The sequence below is a fragment of the Hyaena hyaena genome, unplaced genomic scaffold, assembly GCF_003009895.1.
Source record: "Hyaena hyaena isolate Hyena2069 unplaced genomic scaffold, ASM300989v1 scaffold_1, whole genome shotgun sequence".
Classification (NCBI taxonomy): Eukaryota; Metazoa; Chordata; class Mammalia; order Carnivora; family Hyaenidae; genus Hyaena; species Hyaena hyaena.
The window spans coordinates 7,455,250-7,477,291 of record NW_024080633.1 but is presented as its reverse complement, the minus strand read 5'-3'; the positions used below and the strand labels follow the sequence as shown (position 1 = coordinate 7,477,291).

Sequence of the window (22,042 nt, the reverse complement as noted above, 5' to 3'; positions counted from 1 at the left end):
TATTTCAGAGTCTGTGTCTCCCTCTCTCTCTGACCCTCCCCTGCTCACGCTGTCTCTCTCTCTCTCTCTCCTAGAAATAAATAAAACATTAAAAAATATATATATCCTTTTTGAAAACCGTCTCAGAGCCATGCGTTTGCAGCTACAGCCCCCCCCCCCCCCCCCCGCCACCACCCGCTCTGCACTCGGCTGCGGGAGGCTGCCTCGCCGGGTCCCCCCGACTGGCACGGTGCCCCCGAGCTGGGTCCTTCCTCATCTCTGTGCCCGCCGTGGCGCACGCGGCTCCGGTCGGTGTCGTCAGACGGTGCTGCGCCCGGCCACCGGCCGTCTGCTCCCTTCCGCGCGCCTGTGACTCTGTGCTCGACCGACTCCACGCCTTTCTCGGCACCGAATCACACACAGCCAGCCGAGCACCGAACTCCGGGCTGAACGCAGAGCCACCTCACCCCGATCCATCCACTCCTCCGACCTCGACCGTGACCCCCCGGGTTTTAAAACCTGCTAATTAACCAAACTCCATTTCTTAGAAGCATCAGGTGCACCGCCGAGTTTTCATCCTGAACAACAACCGGCAGCCCCTCCTCAGAACCCACCCTCAGCCGCCACCGTCCGGAGCTGTCAAGTCCCGCCGATGCCCAGAAAAGTCTTGCTGTTTTTATTTGCTTGCGTGGCCCTGTGTAGGGCTGACGGCGGCGTACCTCTGCCGGGGAAGCCGTCCCAGCTTTACAGCGTGCACCCCCGTCCCCGAGGGGCGCTCGTGCACCAGAGCTGGAAATCGCTGCCTTGGAGCCCCCCCTCCCCAGTGAGGATGACGTACGGAGCCTCCCTGGTCTCCCTGGGCACCGGACTGAAATTCAAGTCCTGGCGAGCGCTCATCACCCCCCTCCCCTCCTTCTTGCTTCTCTTGCCTTAGGAGTAACAAACTCTGTTCTCCAAAGGGGGACCAAGTGTTTCGTAGCTATGCAAATCATGCATGCAAATGAGGGGCGATGTTAGCTATGCAAATCATGCATGCAAATGAGGGGCGAAGTCTCAGTTGCTTTTCAAGGCTGGGGTCCTCTGCACCTGTTTCCCTGGCCAGTCCCTCGGGCAAGGGGAGCAGGTGGGATTTAAAAGGGAGGGGGAGGGGCGCCTGGGTGGCTTAGTCGGTTAAGCGTCCGACTTTCGCTTGGGTCATGATCTCGCGGTTCGTGGGTTCGAGCCCCGCGTCGGGCTCTGTGCTGACTGCCAGCTCGGAGCCTGGAGCCTGTTTCAGAGTCTGTGACTCCCTCTCTCTCTGACCCTCCCCTGCTCACGCTGTCTCTCTCTCTCTCTCTCTCCTAGAAATAAATAAAACATTAAAAAAAAACAAAAACAAAAACAAAAACAAAATATCCTTTTTAGGGGCGCCTGGGTGGCTTAGTCGGCTAAGCGTCCGACTTTCGCTCAGGTCGTGATCTCGCGGTTCGTGGGTTTGAGCCCCGCGTCGGGCTGTGTGCTGACTGCCAGCTCTGAGCCTGGAGCCTGTTTCAGAGTCTGTGACTCCCTCTCTCTCTGACCCTCCCCTGCTCACGCTGTCTCTCTCTCTCTCTCTCTCCTAGAAATAAATAAAACATTAAAAAAAATAAAAATAAAAATAAAAAAATAAAAGGGAGGGGGAGGAATTCAGGTCCTGAGCCCAAGTGCTGTCCTTATCAGAGCCCTGGTCACAGGTGTGAGGTTACCACCACCTGCCCCTCCCGCCAGCTGCCAACTCCCTGGGACCAGGAGAGAGCCGGTTTCATTCCCCTCCTCCTCCCTCCCCCCTCCCTCCCCCTCCCCCTCCCTCCCCCCTCCCCCCATCCAGCTCAGCACAACAATTTTGCCCAACAAAATTCGCTGAATGAAGGATGAGCTAACTCTTAAAGAATCATTTCTTTGGGGGAAAAAGGGAAAAAAAAAAAGTCCCAGCTAAGTTTAAAGGCATTCAAGACGGGAATTCTGACAGCAGCCTGTGTAGCCAAAAGCTCTAGGTGAGCTCTTTACGAAGACCCTGGGTTTGCCTCTGTGTCTGGTCCGCTCAATGTCGCTATTCAGGTTTGCCCTTCACCGAAAGCCAGAGCTATCCCTGGAATGAGCCGCGTTTTCTTCCACTGGCCTTTCGGATCTTTATACCTCATAATCGCGGCTTTATTCAGCCGAATATAGTTTGGGAAAGCCGTCTGAAGCATTTGAGGGCTCACTATTTAAGAAAACGGGCAGACGGTCCTCGCCCTCGGACGCACACATGGAAAGTGGCATGCTTACCCAGGGGACAGGCTGTATTTGAGCGATCCTAATTAAGGTCCCCTGTGTGGAGCAGCGCAGGGCTGGGGAAATTCCGCGCCCAAGTTCACTGCAGGGTTACTGTGCACACCGTCCAGCCCTGGGCTTCAGGGCGCACAGCGCTGCCTACATTCTCCCGCGGCTGCAGGTAGAGACGGAGCTCATGGCTAACGTTTACTGACCGCAAACCGTTTTCAGGGCTGGGTCCTTCCCCGATGTGCTTTCCTGTCTCCCTAGGAGACATGAGCAGCCCCATTTCACAGACAGGGAGACCGAGGCCCAGGGAGGCCAAGCTACCCGCCCACATTCACACAGTTGAGAGGCCGACTGTCCTTCCTTGAAGCCCATGTCCTTGACCGCCACACAGGTTCTGGGTTTCAGGCCAGAGAGACGGAAACTTCTCTTATGATCTACCTTTATCCCTGCTCTATCTCCATTATAGGTCAAGGCCTTGCCAGGCACCCTCAATAAACGCCTATTAAGTAGCTTATGCAGGTAAGCTGGCTTAGAGGGGACTTTCTGCACAGTTGGCCAGGAAAGCGGGGAGCTCTGCCAGGAGAAGTTGGGAATTTTCCACCAAAAATAAAGAAGCAAGTACAAAGGCTTCATTGGGTGGGTAACCCGGCATCTGAGGTGACTTTGTGTGCATCTGTGCTTTGAAAAGGACCCTCTGTGGGTGCCGGGGGACGTGCGTATTCCGACGGCGGGCAGCACGCATCTGCTACGTGGCCTCAGAGCCCCCAGAGTGAAGTGCACTTGTAACCACAGGTGACCAGGGCTCAAGGAGAGTCAGTACGGTTAAGAGTGCAGAAGCAGGTGCACTGCCTGTGCAATCAGGGACACCTCCCTGGAGGAGGTGTGACACCAGAGTTGTGTTTCCAAGAAGGAGAAGGAGTCTGCCAGGCTGGACCCCAAGCAAGCGGAGGAGTGCGGTCCCACCTCCCGCTCCCCCTCCGAGGGGGTGAGGAGCGTGGTCGTCAAGCGTTACGAGCAGGTTGCCGATGGGAAGCCACCCCCATCCTTCTGTCTGCGTCTTCCCAGCAAAGCTTCCACAGAGGGACCCCGACTGTCGCTGCTACAGATGGGGAAACTGAGGCACAAAGGGAGCGAGCGGCGTGCCGGAGTAGACACCGCCAGTGACAGTAGAGATGCCCCATAGCCCAGGCGGCCGTGGCTTGTGCGCCTGGAGCCCCTCACGAGGGGCCGACGCGCTCTGAAAACAGTCCCGTGGTGCGATCAGCCTGAGCAGAGCACAGCGGGAGGGCCGGGGGCGCCCTTCCCTCGCGGTCCCCAAATCAGCACTGGGGGTCTGCGGGGGACTCACCCCCACAGGCCCTGCCCGCCAGGGACGCAGGGAAGGCCGACGGGCCCGGGTGCCAGCCTCCCCCCGCTTGCTCGTACTGCCGCGACCCCCGCTTTCAGGCAGGGAGACTGAGGCTCAGAGGGAGGAGGCTGCCCGCCCAGGGTCCCCCTGCAGGAACGGAGGTCAAAGCCGGTGTGCGGGGCCCGAAAGCCCACGCGGGTCTCGTGAGTGCGGGACTCCGAGTGGGGGTACCCGGGGGGCTCACTGAACACAAGCGTGCGGAGCCCCCGAGACAGAGAAGAGGGGTGGGCGGGCGGGCGAGACCGCGGTTCACAAGCCCTCCCGTCTCCTGGGCTCCTGACCACGCCGTCCACACGGCTCCAGACACAGCTGGGGGCTCTCTTCCCTGCGGGAGCACCCTGCCCGGGGGAGTACCCTTCCCTGTGGGAACACAGTTCCCGGCTGAAGCACCCTTCCCTGCGGGAGCACCCTTCCGGGGGTAGCACCCTTCCCAGTGGGAACACCCTTCCCAGTGGGAACACCCTTCCCCGTGAGGAGCACCTTTCCCTGTGGGAGCACCCTTCCCTGCGGGAGCACCCTTCCGGGGGGAGCACCCTTCCCTGCGGGAGCACCCTTCCCTTCTCTCACCCTGAGGCTGCGTCTACCTCCACAAAGGTCACCTGCTGGGGAGGCCGTCCTGACCCTACCAGAAGACAGTCGATGCTCCCGCTATAAGCCCCGTGGCATCAGCTATTTCCCTGGGAAGACACACATCCCTGCTCGTGGCAATGACCCCGCTGGGCCTCAGGCCCAGGGAGGCAGGGCCAGCAGTGTCCACCCACGGTCACCCCCACGGGCCCCACCTGGCAACGCCCTGCACGCAGCGGGCTCTTGGTGCCTTCACACCAGGCACGTGGACTGGAGCCTGAGGTGCCCTAGGAAGGACCGGTGTCGTTGTGCCTGTTTCCTGGTGGGCAGAGTGACCGAGGGGTTTGAGAGGCAGCCTCAGAGTCCGCCCCCGGACACTCAGCCGCCTGCGGAGGACACGCAACCCAGGCTGCGGCACAACAGCTTTGTCACACATCCAGGTCCTTGCCACTCCCTCCCCTCCCCCACCCTCCCACAAGGGGCGGACACAGCCGTGATCAGCCGGCCGGGACGACAGGGCCTCGACCGGGCCCGGCACCCCACCCTAGTGCCCGTTTCCGCACCCAGATTCCCTAGATTCACGCCCCCTCCAGCACGCCCACGCCTCCGGGAGGCCCCTCTCTGCTGTCACAGGACCCGCTGACCCGGCCGCGTGAAAACATCTCAAACACAGCCCCCGGCCAGGCCCCTCTGGCCCAGTTCCGCCCTCCTGGGAAATGTGGCAACACTTCAGGCACCAAACTCACGCGTTACTCATAGCGGCGGGGAAGGCGGAAACCTCCTGAGGGGCGGCCATCCCCAGGTGGCCGCATCCGTGGAAAACCCAAGCCGCCAAAAGCTGGGTCCTGCCCGAGCCGGGGGAGGAAGGGAACCATGAACACCGGCGACAGACCAGGTGAAGCGGGTACGCGGCCGGACCGGAAGGAAGGAGGCTGACGACCCGGGGGTAACCCCTGCCTGGAGGTCAATGGCCATGGTCTCGTCAAGTGCTTTATGTTTCTTGTTTGTTACAGCGGACCGCGGGCACCAAGTATAGCGGCCACATGTGCGCGTCCAACATAAGCTCGGGTCGTGGCCACGGGGGATGCCTGCTGGGGGTGGCGTGGGGCGGCTGAGCCCCGACCCTGGAGACGGGGCTGCCCACCGCTCCATGCTGCACAGAGCAGGGGAATGGGGAGGGGCGCCCTGACCTCAGTGCTCAGGCTCCCCGTTTTCCCACACCTCTCCGGGACCCCAGCAGAGGTCATGTCCCAGGGGTCACCCACTCCTAGGGGTCACATCCTACCTCGGTAACACAGGTTGTTCTTGCAGCCGCCCCCGTAGCTGGGCGGGCACTCGGAGCAGGGCCGGCCGGTTTTGTAGGGGGCTTCGCCAATCCAGTTCCCCCTGCAGACAGACCAGAGACAGAATCAGGAGGGGCCCCCGCTCCAGGGCCTGGGGCGCCCCCTCCCTGGGCTGTCCAGGGGAGGAAGGAGGGTGTACACTGGGTAAAGGGGGACAGGCAGCTGCACAGAGTCTAGAAAATTCTAGAAGAATCCTAGTCGTGTCCTGTCACATTAGTGTGTGTGTCTACACACCCCCCTGGCCCCACATCCGCTTATGTCCTGCCCTACATGACTCCGAACGCCATCAGCCGCCCCCCCACCCACCCCAACACCTGAGTACTGGAAAGTTCTGAGATCCCCGCTTTTGAGCCATTTCTCAAAAGTTGGCAGAGGTTTCCTCAGCCTCTTAGGCCCCCAGACGGGCCCGTCGGCCCTGCCAGCCCAGTCTGCCCACATACCTAGGGCTCCATGTTTCCTCTAAGACAAACCCCACCTCGGATGATCCAGGAGCAGAAACACGCGGGTTGGCGTCTGTGGCGTGCAAGCTGGGCGCCAGGCCCGAGGCCGACGTCCCACAGAGGACGACGGCCTTATTCCTCCGACAGGTCCTCGGAGGAAGCGTCCACCCCCCATTTCTGCCCAAGCACCACCCCTGAGCCCACCCTGTCAGCCACTGCCCCCGGGTCTGGTGTCTCTGCGGTGGCATCCTCAGTGGCCAGCGGTCAGACTCTCAGGAAAGAGGCCACGGGCACCGCCAAGCCCCATGCGGCGAGCTCCGAGATTTACACTGGGGCGAAATCTCGAGCACAGAAGATGCTCGGCACGGAAGGGCCGATCTTGAGGTCCATTCATATGAGGGTCCCAACCAGACAGAGGGACCGATGGGGAGAGATGGCAGAATGGTGCCCCACCCCCCCCCCACCCCGGGGAACATCCTCGGTCCCTGAAAATACCCTCCATCCCGAGCTAGGTGCTAGTTAGGTGGGTAGAGACGTGGCGTATGGACTGAATGTGTTCCCCCCGCCCCACCTGCTACTGCCTCTGTTGAAGCTCTAACCCCCTGTGCGGCTGTAGGTGGAGATGGGGCTTCCCAGGAGATAAGCGAGGTTCAAGGAGATCGTAAGGACGGGGCCCTGATGCACCAGGACTCAAGTCCTTGTAAGACGAGACAACTGGGAAGCCCCCACCCCCGCCTGTGCACACACGGAAGCGCCCCGTGAGGGCACGGGGGGCGGGAGGGGGGCATCACCAGAACCCGGCCTCGACCCGGGATGCACAACCTCTAGACTGTGAGCCCCCCAGCCCCCGGCACTTGGTCACAGCCGCCTGCACCCGCCGGTCCACACAGACATGGGTGCGATTTATCGAGCCGCCCACGTAAGACTAGTGTGTACCGTACACGCGTTACTCTTTTTTGAAAAAAACAGCTGGAACTCAAAATAGGCAGAGCTGTTTCCGATAGGATCTTCTGGCGTATTTTTCTCTATGCAAACAGTCTAATGGGATTACTCCTCACCCCCTACCTGCCACCGCCACTGGCCGGGGATCCCACCTGCGTGGGGCCATCACTGGCCTGCCAGTGCGATGACACACTCCGCCTGCCCTCACGCCCGCGGGCTATTTTCTTCCCGACCGTGACCGTCGAGACTCCCTCCATCCCCGCCCCGCATGCTGCCTCCTCACAGCCACCCTTGGTCCAAACCAAGTAAGTGAGGTCATTCTCATCTCATTCAGTCACTGAGCAAGTATGCCTCAGGGGCACACTGCGTGCGTGGCTCGGCGCTAGGGTGCAAACCGCAGGCTCCACCCTGGGAAGATCGCGCTCTGAGAATCAGCACGTACTGGAGGGGCGGAGGGGTGAATGAGAGAGGGATGGACAGCACGCCGAAGACATCAGCACGCCGCGAGGAGGAAGGGGCTGCGACCCAGAGGCGCGGCGTGGTCCTTCCCAGCAGGGGGAACACAAACATGCAAAAGCTAGGTCCCAGCTGACTTGCAAAGCCAATTAGGGCAATTTCATTGGTGAAAACCAACTGGGGAAGTCTTGTGCACCCCCCTTGTCTGTGAGGGGCCTAGTTCTGGCCAGTGACACGAGAAAGTGGGCCTGGGGTGAGAAAGGCCTAAGAGAAAGCCCTTTTCTACCATTCTCCTCCCTTTAGGTTGGGAAGATGTGATGGCCGGTGCTCTGCAGCCATTATGGAACCAGGAAGCTAAGACAGCGCAGCAGGAAGACAAAGAGCTGCGTCCTCGCTGATACTGCTGAGCTTTGAAGCTAAACTGGGTGCGCCGATCTCTAGATGTGCGTTATGTGAACTCCTGACTAGACTTCCCCATTTACGCCGATCTTTGTTGGGCCTCCGCGGCGGGCAAATGCGTCCCAGCCCTCCCAACCACGTCGTTTGTTCTTACTTTGGAGAGTAGTTGCACACGAGGTAGACGGCGTTCTCCCACACATCTCCCCAGACGTTGATCCTCCGGCAGGTGTTCACGGCGCAGCCAACCTTGTTCGTGGTGGCCCAGACCATCTGAGGGACGACAGCCCCGCGTCAGTTCAGGACCAGCCAACATGATGAGACCTGATCTAGAGGGCGGGCGCTGAGGGCTGAGCCGTGAGGGGTGGGGCAGGTCGTCCCCCCTGACCCCCAGAAGATGCACATGCTTGTTTTACACACACACACACACACTCAGACACACTCAGACATACACATATACACATACCACACACATACACAGACACAGATACATACACACACACAGACCCACACACATACACACACACCACACACACAGACACTCAGACACACACATACACACACATACACACACACCACACACAGACACACATACACCCACCACACACATACACACACACCACACACACACACACACTCATACATACACATATACACATATACACACACTACACACATACACAGACACACATACATACACACACACACATACACACACCACACACACAGACACACATATACACTCAGACACACACACCACACACATACACACACACACCACACACATACACACACACACCACACACATACACACACACACCACACACATACACGCACACCACACACACAGACACATACACTCAGACACACACATACACACACTCAGACACACACATACACACACCACACACAGACACACACAGATACACATACACTCACCACACACATACACACACACACACACACACACACACAGAAACCGTGCCAGCGATGTAAAGCCGCCACACCCGTTTCCAGGGCTCACTCAGCCTCTGTCCGTGGCCCACAACACACGCCCGCCCACCGGCTCCGCCGAGCGGCACCGCGTTACATTACGGTAACGACCGCGCAGAGCTTCCCCGACTGGGCAGCGGCCCCGCACGGCCAGGCGGGTGGCGGGGCTTGGGGGCGCCGCGAGCGTTACCTGCGTGTAGTGGGTGCACATGGCCCCGGAGCACCTCTCCGGGCACCAGGGGCTGCACTCGTGGGGGTAGGGGTACGTGTAGTCCTTCACCTCGTCGTACCAGGCCTGAACGTGGAAGCCGGGGGAGCGGTACCTGCGGGCACATCAGCGGGTCACGTCCCGGCCACCGCGGGCCCAGCGGCGACCGCAGCGCCCGGCGCCACCAGGCACGGCCAGGCTGCCGGGGGTGGGGGTGGGGCCCTGGGCGAAGAGCCGCGGACCCCGCCCCGCGCCTGCGTCACCACCTAAAACCCGAACTTGCGAGGAGCTCATCTGGGGACCCCCGGGTCCGTCGGGGCTCCAGGAGCGCCCCGGGTGGCCCGCATGCCACCTGCGTGTGCAGGAAACGTCTGCGCGGGCCCCAGGGGGTCCTTCTTTACAATTACGTGTCTATTTCACGTACATTTGGGAAAATATATGCGGCCCCTGAGCCCCGTGTTTCCCAGATATCACTTAAAACACAACTTGACTTAAGACGTGAGTCCCCTTAGAGTCAGCGCAGAGAAAAGCAGGGAGTAAGTGCACATGTGACATCCGCGGAAGGTCTGAAAGCCGGGAGCTCGCCGGCTACGGGGGGCGTGGGTCCCTGTCACGCCCAGACACGTGGGCGTCCCTGTCACGTGTCCCTGTCACGCCCAGACGGGAGCCTGGAGGCTCCCGTTTCCACACGGTCCTGGCTGATTTCATTCCTGCCGGGGACCCCGGGAGTCAGATACGAGGTGGAAAAGGAAGTCAGGATGCAGAAACCCGCAGGCAGACAGAGGGCTGCGGTCACGTGGAGAAACTCTTTGGGAAACTTCTCACTTAGGATTTTATCTCCCGAGCCCTCCGGTGCCCCCAGGGGAGGAGACGCCTGTCCCCGCCCCGGTCACCATCCTTGCTGCCCACCGCCCCATCCAGCGGGTCGGCATCGTTCTTCTCTTACCAGGAAAGAAAAGAACCTGGATGCAAACCCCCGTCACCGTCACCAGCAAGTGTAAACAACGCCAGTTCAACAAGGAGAAAAGACAGAAGGCATCCGGCTACGTGCAGAGCCCTGCAGCGAGCCAGGCACCGAGACGTCCTGCAGCGATTACTGTCAGACCCAGAGCGAACGGTGGCGGTCAGTGACGTGGCCGTGGAAACGGCCTTTCTCCCGAGGGCCAGCTTAGGGAAGGACGCTCGCGGCCACACAGCCACTGAGCTACGGGGCAAAGGGGCACCGGGGAAGAGCAGGGAAGTGGAGGGAGGGTTCCCTCCCTGTAGACATTTTATTTTCATCTATCAAAGACTGATTTTATAAAAAGCAGAATTCACCCAAGGACAAAAAAAAAAAGGGTGTCAATTCACTTCCACGAAGTCACCTGTCACAGGTTCTGTCCCAGGGGCGCCTCTGGCCTGAGGGAGGGTACAGCTCACAGCCTCGCTGAACGCAGGAGCTGACAGAGCTGGGAGATATCTGGGCTGTGAGTCAGGCAAACCCTGACCGGTACTTTGGGGGAGATACTTCGAGTCCAGTGCAACCTTTCATCGGTTCGGGCAAAGCTCAAAGGGGCCCTGAGCCACTGGTTGGCTCTGAGTCCGGACCTGGGGACTTGCGAACACAGCGCCCCGTCCCGTTGGTCAGCGGGTCCACGCTGGCCCAGAAGACACATTCCCCACGTCCTCTAAGGAAGCCGGGCAGGTGCTCGGCCATGTGCTCAGCTGACCCTGGGGGGCCAGTGGGGAGCCTCCTGCAGGCAAGGCAGCCTTGGCCGTGAGAGCCGGCTCCCGGATGGCCGGGCGGCCGGCGAAGAGCAGAAGGGGAGGGGCGGCTGCTCGCAAGGTGGAGCCCAGCTGGGCCTTGAGAATAAGCAGGACCCAGACATTCGAGGGCAGAGAAGACACCCTGGCCCGTCACTGAAAGAGCAACGTTCCTGTGTTCCCAGTGGACCCGGCCAGCTCCGCTCCACCCCCCCCCCCAACCCGGCCCGACCGCCACGGGCTCAGGAATCCTTTCAAGGGGATGGGACGGAACGGCCAAGCTCTAGAAACCCCGAGCCCCGCGGTCTGCATCTCGAGCCCACAGGCAGGCGCGCATCCGTTTTGCCAGTTACTCGAAGTGGCCCCGGGCACTGAGGCCGTTTCCCTACCTACAAATGGCACAGGTGGCCGTGAGGGCTGGACGTGACGATGGACCGTGGCGGCCAGGTCACAAGCGAGGGGGAGGGGGCCACGCGGCTCTTACCTGCCCCAGTGGACGCCCAGGTTCTGCCCAATGGACACCAGCAGACTGGTGGGCCCGTGTTCCCAGATACACTCGTGAGCCCACGCCGCTGCCGACCGCTCCAGCTCCTCATCCCAGGTCTGCAGGGGGAGGCAATGCGGGGGAAGCCGGAGTCAGGGAGGTGTTGGCCACACCCCCCTCGGGGGAGCCGCAGCCGGGCCCCAGCTCCTGGGACACGGGGTTCTGTGCGTACGTTGGGGGGTCCCTAACCCAGCAAGCGGGGAGCGGCGGGTCCGCAAAGGGTCCAGAGGGGCTCACAGCTGCCTCTGGGCTCTCACGTGCCAGGGATGCTGAGCTGGCCCTTTGCACGGCCTCCCGGCCTGAGAGACGGGCGGGGGCCCACGACCCGGTGATGGAGCTGGCCGATGGTGCTGGCCGCTGCACTGCGCTCAGTGCCACAGAACTGAGTGCTTGAGGGCAGTCGGAACGGTAAATATTATGTTCTGTGTATTTGGTTGTTCCAAAAAAAAAACGCAGGCAGTGCCTTTGCCCTGGCCCGGGCCACTCTCCTCTGGCCCAGCCGGCCCCGGGTCAGGCAGGCGCGGGCAGGGTCTGGGCCGAGGCGCGCCCTGCCTCCCGCTGGCCCAGGGGCGCACGCCGTCCCCGGAACGAACACGGCGGCCACAGCGGCGGGGCCGTCGCTCCCGCGCCAGCCGCTGTTCCGCCTCGTGCGGTCATCAGGCAGGGGCGGACCTTCCTGCAGAGCCCCGGCCCCCCGCACACAGTAGGCGCTCACTGGAAGGCTGTGAGGCCGAGCCCTGGGACGCAGCCGGGGACGGGGGGCCCTGGGACCCCAGCACGGAACACCGCCAAGCTGGGCGCCTTCCGTCTGCTACCTCTTTCCAGCCTCCATGACAGAGTCCTGAACAGACATCCAGGGGGCAGGCCCGGGCCCAGGGCAGAGAGATGCCCCTGGGGCCCTGCGTCACCGCCCTTGACCTGATCCCGTCTCAGCTGCCATGGACTTTCCAGGTTCACTCGGACGTCAGACTCGTCTGTTGCCGACAGCGCCCCACCTTCAGCGCCCCCTGAGTGCTGTGCCGCTTCCGCCCGCGATCCTGTCCAGCGCCCAGGCCCAGCCCGAGGCGGAGAGGGAGTCAAGGCCCCAAAGGCCGCGTGCAGTGGGCAGGGGACAGGGCTGCCTTCAGGGGCGTGACCTGCCTGCCATTGCTGCTGTCCCCTTGAGGCCCGCAGTGCACTTCCTCCTTCCCAGAGAAACTGCCCGTACCAGCGTGGTGGCTCCTTCTCCCAGCAAGGGACCCCCGAGCCTCCCTGAAGGAACAGGCACCATTCACTGGGGGGCGGGGCAGTAGGGACAGTTGGCACCTTGCGCCTGGACCCCTCCCGGAGTGGCCCGCTGAGGTCCTTCCCGGAGCCCAGGGGGTCAGGGCGGAGCCGGCGCAGGCACAGCCGCCCCCCCCCGAGGCTCCCCCACTTCTCAGAAGTTCGCTGTTTATTCAGATCACCGTGAACCCTGTGTGCCTTTGGTCTGAGTCCATAACAGTTTCTGCAAGTGAGCGGGGGGGGGCGGGGTGGGGGGTGCGTGCCGGGAGGGCGAGGACATGCTTGGCAGATCTTGGGGTCAAAGGCGTCTGAAATCCTGGCTGGAGACACGCAGACTTGACACATGGTCTGCAGCTGATCGCTGCCAAGCAGGGACCCGGCTCTCCCCACCCCTGCATTCGAGGCCTCCTCACGGGCCCTTGCTGCCCCTTGCTGGCTGTGTGACTGTGGTCAAGTGGCTTCACCTCTCTGTGCCTCTGTTTCCCCCTCTCGTCCAGGGCTGATGGCGCCTGCTGGGATAGGACTGGGGGGAAGGTGGGCTGAACAGGCATCGAGCCCCGGGGACGTGCCAAGTAGCTCTCAGTAAACACTACCAGAATATTAAGGAAATTCACTTTCTCAAGCACCCACCCTGTGCCCGGGACAGTGTGCTTGCCCAGAAACATCATTAGCACCATTTTCTTATTTAATTATCACAAGAAGTCCTTGGGGTAGGTTTGATTTCCCCAGTGCTGTAGACCAAAAAAAAAAAAAAAAAATTCTTGAGGCTAAGAGAGGTTAGGTAACTTGCCTAAGGTCACAGAGCAGGAAGTCAGAACTTTAACAACCCAGCTTTATCTGGCTCCCGAGGTTGGGGGGAGGGGGGTGGGTGTCTCATCTTGCTCTGTGTCCTGTCACCAAGGGCCAGTCCCACTCCTCTAGACTAATAATAGCTACTAAGATAATAATAGCAAAAATACATTAACACGTATTTACTGCGTATACATTATCTCATTGAGTCTTCCAAACAACCCTATGGGAAAGGCACGTTTATTATCCCCGTCGTGCAGGTAAGGAGACATTAACACAGAGAGGTTAACTAATCTGCCTGAAGTCACACAGCGACCAAGCCAGGCCGGCTGGCTCCAGTCTGTCCACTTATAAAACCTCAAAATAGGGCATCTTAACTCTTTGGAGTTTTAAAATCCACCTTGCGGGGGCGCCCGGTTGGCTCAGTCAGTACAGCATGTGACTCTTCATCTTGGGGTTATGAGTTCAAGCCCCGCGTTGGGCGTTTATTACTTTCAAATAACATCTTTAAAAATAAACAAATGAATGAATGAAATAAGATGCACCATTCGGGGCCCCTGGGCGGCTCAGTCGCTTGAGCATCGGACTCTGGGACTCGGCTCAGGTCATGATCTCACGGTGCACGCGGCCAGCCCAGAGCCTGCTTGGGCTTCTCTCTCCCCGACCCTCTGCCTCTCCCTCCCTGTCTCTCTCTCAAAATAAATAAACTTTAAAAAAAAAACAACAACAACCCACCTTTCGGTGCTGAGGCTATTTCAGGGGACCGCGGCTCAGAGCCCCGGCAGGCAGGCCCGAGCCAGATTTTCAAGACATTTTCTCAAATTATCGCCACTTGTTGGGAAACCAGCAGAAGCAGATGGGGAGCACGCGGTGGAGACTCTGGGTCTCACGCCTCCTTCCCTGCCTCAGGCCCCTGCTCAGAGGTGGCCCCAGCCACGCCCAGGAAGGCTCAGCTCCCATGAAAGGCCGTGTCGACCTCAGACCCAGAACCACGCGAGTGTGCAAACAGGAACGCACAACCCCCCCCCACCCCCCCGCTGCGCATTGAAGCCCTGCTCCTTCGCCCCGAATCCTCCCTACGGCCGCTGGGCGAGCACAGCATAAACCCAGCCCGTTCCCAAAAGGAGGTGGAACCAGATGGGATCCTGGGGGCTTGGGGCTCAGTCAAGTTTCAGGCAAGGAAAATTCTCCGCTCCCTAGCGAGCACCACGCAGGGCCTTGGGGTGGGAAGGGGCAGGGAGGAAGGCTGACCTATCAGAGACGAAGAGAGTCCCTTCCCTGCGGGCACCAAGGCCAAACCACCAGGTCCTGGGAAGGATCGGGGAAGAGTCCACACCCAAAGCCGCAAAGAAATCTGCCCCAATTCCCTACATCTTTAACCCTAAGAAGGTCTGCACCCGCCGTCTGACGCACTAGTATTTTGAAAGGGAGCCCATTCCTCCTCCTAAGATTAGCACAACCCCAGGCTCCTGGGGGCTCATTTAAGCGTCCGACTCCAGGCTTCGGCTCAGGTCATGATCTCACGGTTTGTGAGTTCGAGCCCCGCATCGGGCTCTGTGCTGACAGCGTGGAGTCTGCTTGGGATTCTGTCTCTCCCTCTCTCTCTGCCCCTCCCTGGCGCGCTCTTGCTCTCTCTCTCTCTCTCTCTCTCTCTCGACAAATAAACAAACATTAAAAAAAAAATTAGCACGACCCCATTAGAGTAAATGCCTGGGTGATTTTCTTGAGGGAAAGAAATGATTTCATAATAAACTCCCAGAGGACTGGGGGGCATTCTGCCTGCCTGGCAAGCTATAGCCGGTGACGGGCCACCTCCCAAGGGCACAGACGGTGACGATGAGGGGCGTGCAGGCCCGCCGGGCGGTCCCTGACCACCAGGGCCTCCTACGTCAGAGCACAAGGCGCCATGAAAGGGACGGTGAAGTCCAGAGGAGGGAGGCGAGCCGGTCACTGAGGTGACGGTCACTGACGATGGGATAAGGCACGAATTGGGGACCAGGCTCCTGGGGGGGGGGCCTGGTAGTGTCTTTGGGGGACCCCGTGTGGCCTCTCAGGACACAGGAGCTCCTGATGAGCGGCCCAGGTGCCAGGCCTGAGCGTGTGGGCTCCATCCTGGGCGCACAGGGGACCTGGAGACTGGGGGGCAGGCGGCAAACTCTGTGAATCTCAGGAAGGTTACAGGAAGCAGGTTTGGGACAGGCCAGCGGGGGAGGGGTGGGGGGGAGGGGCAACAGGGGAAGTGAGAAGCCCCAGGGCTCATTGAGGAGTGGGGGGGACGCACACGGGGTGGGGGGCATGGAAGATGCTGGAGAGGCCCATGGATGCTGGGGGGGCCGTGCGGGTGCCCGGGTTTAAACTGAGTGCAGACAGGCGGCTCGGAGCCTGAGTTCTGCTGTCAGTTCTGCCACTACCAGCTCTGACCTCGGGCCTCAGTTTCCTAGTCTGTACAATGGGAGAGTAGCAGCGGCTGGGGCGGCGCGAAGCAGTATCGGCAGAAACAGAGAGGCGGGAGGGGAGGCAGGGCTGGAGGCACGGACTTGGAGAGCCGCCTAACCTGCTCCTCCGTGTCAGATTTCCCCGGGGTCACGGGAGGCCGTCCGCTGTCCCCTGTGTGCCGGCCCCTCGCCAGCAGACCCCCCATCTGTCAGGGACCCGGACCCCGCTGCCGCTTGGACAGCGATGAATTCGAGCTGCGCCCTGACCGCGGTGCCCGGGGCCCCGGCTGTGAGCACCTGTGCCCGGCACCTTCCAGGATGTCCCCGTGCGGCCACCGAACCGTGGGGAGGAGGGATTCTCAAAGGGGAGGCCGGGGCTCCCGCTGGCTGAGGACACATCACGGTCACAGGCCAGGAGGCAGCAGAGCGGGGACTGGACTCACAGAAGCCCCGCCCTTAGACTCCACTCTGCCCCCGGGAGGCTGGCCTCTGCGCAGGGAGCTCAGCGGCGCTGTGTGGGTGTGAAGAACAGGCAGGGGGCGCTCCCCCCCACGAGAGCAGATGGGGCCCAGGCCCCGGGCACGGCTCTCACCATGTACTCCATGTTGGAGGCCGGGGGGTACACCTGGCCCCGGAGTTTGTTGTGCAGCATGAGAATCTCCTCCTTGTCCGACCTGGGAATGGCCCTCCGGACCCGCGAGGGCGGCGCGTCCTGCTGGTACTTGCTGAGCAGCTTCTCCAAGTGGGTGATGTTGGGCAGGAAAAAGCCTTGGGCTCCGCACACCAGGAGCAGCAGCCCCAAGGGGATGAGGCCGTTCAGGGTGCAGCTCATGGCGCCGGCGGGCAGCGTGGACCAGGGCAACGATGTGGCTCCGGGGCGTGGGCTGTGGGGGGAGGGGGAGACGTGTCAGCGTTCGAGCAGCCACAGCGTGGGCTCTCCCCACTCTGCAGACGTGAACATCGAGGCCCAGGGAGGCCCAGCAACCACGCCCCCCCCAAGACAGGAGCCACCCTCGCTCTTCTCCCCCTAAAGCGCCACGGACCATGGTCCTGTCCTGGCCCGTCGCCCAGAGGGGGGTGTGCGTGCACACAGGGAAGAATCGATCTGTCACCGGGACCTTTACTGGGCATCTATTTTGTGCTAGGCCCTGGGGCACAAAGGTGGAGAGGACACTGTGCGTCATCGCAGGGAGCTCCCAGGTGGGCTGGGGACAGTGGCGACGAAGGCCGTCCCCGGCGGGGCAGCGGTGACTGCAGCCCGCGTGAGGGGTGCTGAGCCGCCCTGGCCCCCGAGACTCTGCTCTTGCATCAGGAATCAGCCCTCCTCCATCAGTCCACTGGCTCTGCAGGGGGCGTGAGGCCTGCAGGGGGCGTGAGGCCGGGGCAGGGAGGGGCGGGAGGAGCGGGGAACCCAGGAGCCATGGCAACAGGCCCGGCTCCCTCCCCATCTCTCCCTCCCAGGGAGCTCCCTCCCGGGGGTGGGCAGCAAGTCCGTGCTCGACTGCCCCCCCCAGGAGTCGACCCAGTCACGCCGACCCCCGGGGGGCCCCCCCAGCTCTCTCCAGGGTTAGTGGCATCACCATATATGAACATTCTCCAGCTGCAGAAGGCCGGGCTGGGAGAGCAGCCAAGGCACGGACGCCGGACCGCGATCTGAGACAGCGCGGGAGCAGAGGCCGACGTCAGGGGATGCCCGCCGGTGTCACGCCCGCCCCAGGGGCTGTCGCGCTGTGCGCCCCGACAGCTCGAGGGCCAGGGCGCCCCCGCCGCCGTGAGGCGGGCATTGCTCGTATGAACCAGCGTGATTCACCCGAGGCCCGGGGTGGGGTCAGGCGGCCAGCGGGCACCACTCGAATGACTGGCAGGGGGGCAGGTAAACAAACCGGGGCGCACTGGGCCCCGATATCGCACAGCAGGCGACAGGAACGAGCTAGGGCCACGTGAGCGTCCTCGGTCGTCCATTTTGATGTCGGGTTAAATAAGTAAGTTGTAGCGGGGGCGCCTGGGGGGCTCAGTCAGCTTGAAGGGTCTGACTCTTGATTTTGGCTCAGGTCATTATCTCATGGCTCAGGGGATCGAGGCCTGTGTTGGGCCCGTGTTGTGCTGTCAGCACAGAGCTTGCTCGGGATTCTCTGTTTCGCTCCCCCTCTGCCCCTCCCCCACCCGAGCACACACGCATGTGCTCTCTCAAAATAAATAAACATGAAAAAAATTTTAATAAAAAACTAATTTGTAGAAAATGACACTAATGGTACCACTTGTGAAAATTATAAAACATAAAACCACGTTTTGCATAATGGAGATATATATCGATATAGACATACATGTATACATATGCCTATTGCATATATATTATATATCACACACACATATACGCATGTCTGTATATCTGTGTGTACATACAGGTATATGGGGGGGGGGGTTATATGGTAAAACCACAGCTGAATCAGGCCAAGTTCATAAAGCCAGTGACTCCAGGGTGAGGGAGGTAAAACTGGCAAGGAGAATGTGAGGGACCCCATCTCTGTCTTTAATATATTATTTGCATTTTTAAAATCTCAAGCAAATAAGGCAAAACATCACTCTCAGGGACAGGCCGCATCAGCAAGAACAGCAAAGCAGCGACCCAGGGAGGGGTCCTGGGGGCCCGTGCCCGGATGGGGAGCACACGCCATCCTGCGCACTGGTCTGTTGGTAAAACATATCAATTAGTGAAAGGAAGCAAAACACCAAAGCATGAGAAGACGCAGAAACAACTGCTGGCTCCAAGCGCATCTTTCCGGCATGTTCTCCTGAACAGGTGCCACCTGGATCCAAAGGACACGACAAGCCGCCTTCAGTGTGAACAAGAACAGACCTCCTGTGGGGCGCCTGGGGGGCTCAGTGGGTTAAGCGTCTGACTTCGGCTCAGGTCATGATCTCACGGTTGGTGGGTTCGAGCCCCGCGTCGGGCTCTGTGCTGACAGCTCAGGGCCTGGAGCTGCTTCTGAGTCTGTGTCTCCCTCTCCCTGCCCCTCCCCTGCTCATGTTCTGTCTCTCTGTGTCTCAAAGTAAACAAACATTAACAAAAGCAGGGAGGCCTCCTGTGCCCAGGGCTTGTAGGCCGCTCCTTCTCTGTGCGGCCCCCGTGAGAATCTGTAAAGCCTGCGGACAGCCTCTGAGTCGGGGGCGCCATGCCGAGATCGAGTCACAGCCTCCCATCAGAACCCAACAGCCTCCCATCAGAGAACCCAACACGCGACCTTCTCCAAGGGCCTTCTCCCTGCACCTCAGCCGGTCACTGCCCGGGAAACGCAGACTTGCCCCAGGCCGTGCCGCTCACGGCACCTCGCGGGCACCATGCCCGGTGCCCTGTCGCTTCTGCAAGTGGCTGGGCCACGCCGGAGCCCGGGGTCCTGGGGGTCCCCGCTGGGGAGGGGCAAGGCCCAGGTCCTGAGGCTCCGGCAAAGTCCGTGCCGCAGGGGAAGCGTGGGGACAATGGGGTGTGGTGATGTCCCCAGGGCTGCGCCCCCCCCACCCCCCGCACAGAGCTGGCACAGAGGAAACTAACATGGGGCCCTGGGCTGAGCTCTGGTCCCCCCAGACCCACACGCTGAGGCCCCCAGCACCTCAGAGTGCGGCTGCACCTGGAGTCGGGGCCTGTAAGGAGGTTGTGACGTGAAGATGAGGTCACTAGTGGACCCTGATTCAATCTGACCGCTGTCACCATAAGAGAAGGACTTAGGAAGCAGACGGTCACGGAGGGAGGACCATGTGAGGCCCTGGAGACGGGCCTCGGAGAAGCCCACCCGGCCCACACCGCGGACCCCCAGCCCCCAGAACGTGAGAACATAAAAGACTGTTGAAGCTGCCGGCCGGTGGCACCTGGTCATGGCCGCTCGGCAACCTAATACCTGCATCGGGCAGTAAACAGCTGAGCAGGACTGCAATCCTGATGTCCCACTGGAGGAGGCGGGGGGGGCGGTGAACCAGAGGCCCAGCCCCACCGGACCCAGGAGGCTGACGCTGAGGGAAACCTCCTGGGAGCCGCCTCTGGACTTGGCATCTCACCCACCCAATGATCCAGCGCGATTGCGCCCATTTCACAGAGGAGGAGACTGAGGCCCCTGCCGTTTCAGGATGAGCCCAAAGTCATACAACAGGGGAGCAGAAACCCTGCGCTTGGGACGCAGCCTGTGTGGCCCCAGGGCCCTTTCCTGGCGCTGCCCCGCCTCCCCGAAGGTGGGCTTCCAGGAGGAGTCCCCAGCCCCACTCTGCCAGGGACCGGCCCGAGACAGCACAGCCTCGAGTTACAGCCCTCTTTCCACCGGCCTCCGAGTCTGACGGCGGTTCCTGACAACGAGAAGGCACCCGTGTGTCACCCCGTGGGGACCAAAACCTTTACACCACGGTGACCTTTCACCAAAATGCGCCTCCACCACTGGGTTGGGCACCCAGCCGACCTCCGTCTGCCGGTGTGCCCTTGATGCCCCCGTGGCAAGCTGACCTCTGACCCCTGGCATAGACTGATGCTCTCTGATTTGGACCCCTGATCCTCCTGGGGTTGGCGAGGGCGAACCTCGCTCCTCCGACAGCTCTGCCCCCCTCTGTCATCCCTGGCCTGTCCCCGGCGCCTGGAGGCACGCACTGTGCACGGCTGCACAGCACAGCTGACACGCCCTCCGGGGACTACGGCTCCCCCCGCCGCAGTGGCGAAACCCAGCCCGCGAGGCTGCACACGAGACAGCAGCGCCCAGGGCTCACGAGAACATACCAGATGTCAGGCCACCGGGGAGGTGGGGAGGGAGCCCGAAGGCAAGACCCCAGCCCAGCAGACGGAGGTCGCGGGGATCAAATCCCCACAACACTGTCCAGAGCTCTCAAAGACATCCGGAGTCCTCCAGGGAGGTGGCTGTTTCCAACCCCATTTTCCAGAAAGGAAAACGGAGTCCGGGAGACACTGCCAGGTGTCTGTGAGGCTGTGCAGCCAGTTAGAGATGGAGCCAAGCCGTGAATCCAGCTTTCTGAAAGCTTGGGGACCTTTCTTTTTAATGTTTTTATTTATTTTTGAGAGTGATGGAGCACAAGTGGGGAGGAGCAGAGAGAGAGGGAGACACAGAATCTGAAGCAGCTCCAGGCTCCGAGCTGTCAGCACAGAGCCCGACGCGGGGCTCGAACTCACAACTGTGAGATCATGACCTGAGCTGAAATCAGGTTAACTGACTGAGCCCCCCAGGCGCCCCAGGGAACTTTCAACACACAGCTCAGGGGATCAGCCGACCCTTGCATTCCCGATCCAGCAACGGGGTCCCCTCATATCATCTCCCGGGCGAGGCTGTCCCCCAAACCCGCCTCTCAGGAGCAGGTGAGAGAGAGAGAGAGAGAGAGAGAGAGCGAGCAAGCCTGCTCTGGGCTCCGTGCGTCATCCCCAGGGGCTGCCTCTGTGGTGTTCGGCACAGGCTGCCAGGAAGACGCATCTCCACCAGGTTTGCCAGCTGTCGGCTCCGAGAGGCGCCAAGCTCTTCCCTCTTGCACACGCTGTTCCCATAGCTCACCCCGAGGCCTCGGCCTCCGCCCTCCCTGGCCTGGGCCAGGCACATTCATTTCTGCTCTTTTGGTAAAGATGCAGCTTCGGGGTCACGGCTGAATCAGCCACCCCGGGACCTGTCGGGCTCACTCGCTGCCAAATCGCCGACATCAGACAGCTTGGTGTTGAAGGAATATTTCTGGAGTGAATGTTGATCTCCAGGCGAGATCAGAAGAGCCGTATAAGGACTCGGCGTGGCACTGGCTCCTTGGTGTTCCCCGCAGCACGGGCCCTCTGGGAACACAGAGCTGGGTGAGCTCCTGACACTGCCCGTCCCCCACCCCTCCACCCCCGGCTGTGAGGCTGGGGCAGGGCCGGAAGCCTCTAGGCCCGGCCACATCTATAAGGCAGAGAATTATGGGGCTTGTCTGACATTGGCCAGTCAGCGGTGAACAAGCCAGACAGGTCTGCGGACGTGCTTAAGCACCAGGAGGCTTCCAGAAGGCAGGGGCTGCTCACCTAAGTGCTCACTGATGAGCAGGGTTTCACTCACGTGGCCCGGCTGGGGCCGCGGGATGAGCCGTGTGGGAAGGAACGAACGAGACAATGAACATGAGTAGCTCATAAGTGTTCGCTGTTATAATGACCACGGTGATGCTAAATGTGCCAGAGCGCTGCCTGAAGAAGTTTCTAGAAGGCTGGGATTAATCATGGGGAACGAGTAATGACTATTCTCTCGTCGTGACCTCA

General features: G+C 60.9%; 1 protein-coding gene across 1 annotated transcript in view; it reads right to left on the bottom strand.

Moving 5' to 3' along the window:
- CRISPLD2 (cysteine rich secretory protein LCCL domain containing 2) overlaps window positions 1–22,042 on the bottom strand; it is a 62,175-nt gene that overhangs the window by 31,355 nt on the left and 8,778 nt on the right. Inside the window, exons 2-6 of the mRNA XM_039227293.1 lie at window positions 16,379–16,670; window positions 11,240–11,358; window positions 8,995–9,127; window positions 7,969–8,084; window positions 5,520–5,620 (exon numbers count right to left, since the gene is read on the bottom strand). Coding sequence (XP_039083224.1) covers window positions 5,520–5,620; window positions 7,969–8,084; window positions 8,995–9,127; window positions 11,240–11,358; window positions 16,379–16,618 — 709 coding nt within the window. The 5' untranslated portion in view covers window positions 16,619–16,670. The remainder of the gene's footprint in view (window positions 1–5,519; window positions 5,621–7,968; window positions 8,085–8,994; window positions 9,128–11,239; window positions 11,359–16,378; window positions 16,671–22,042) is intronic.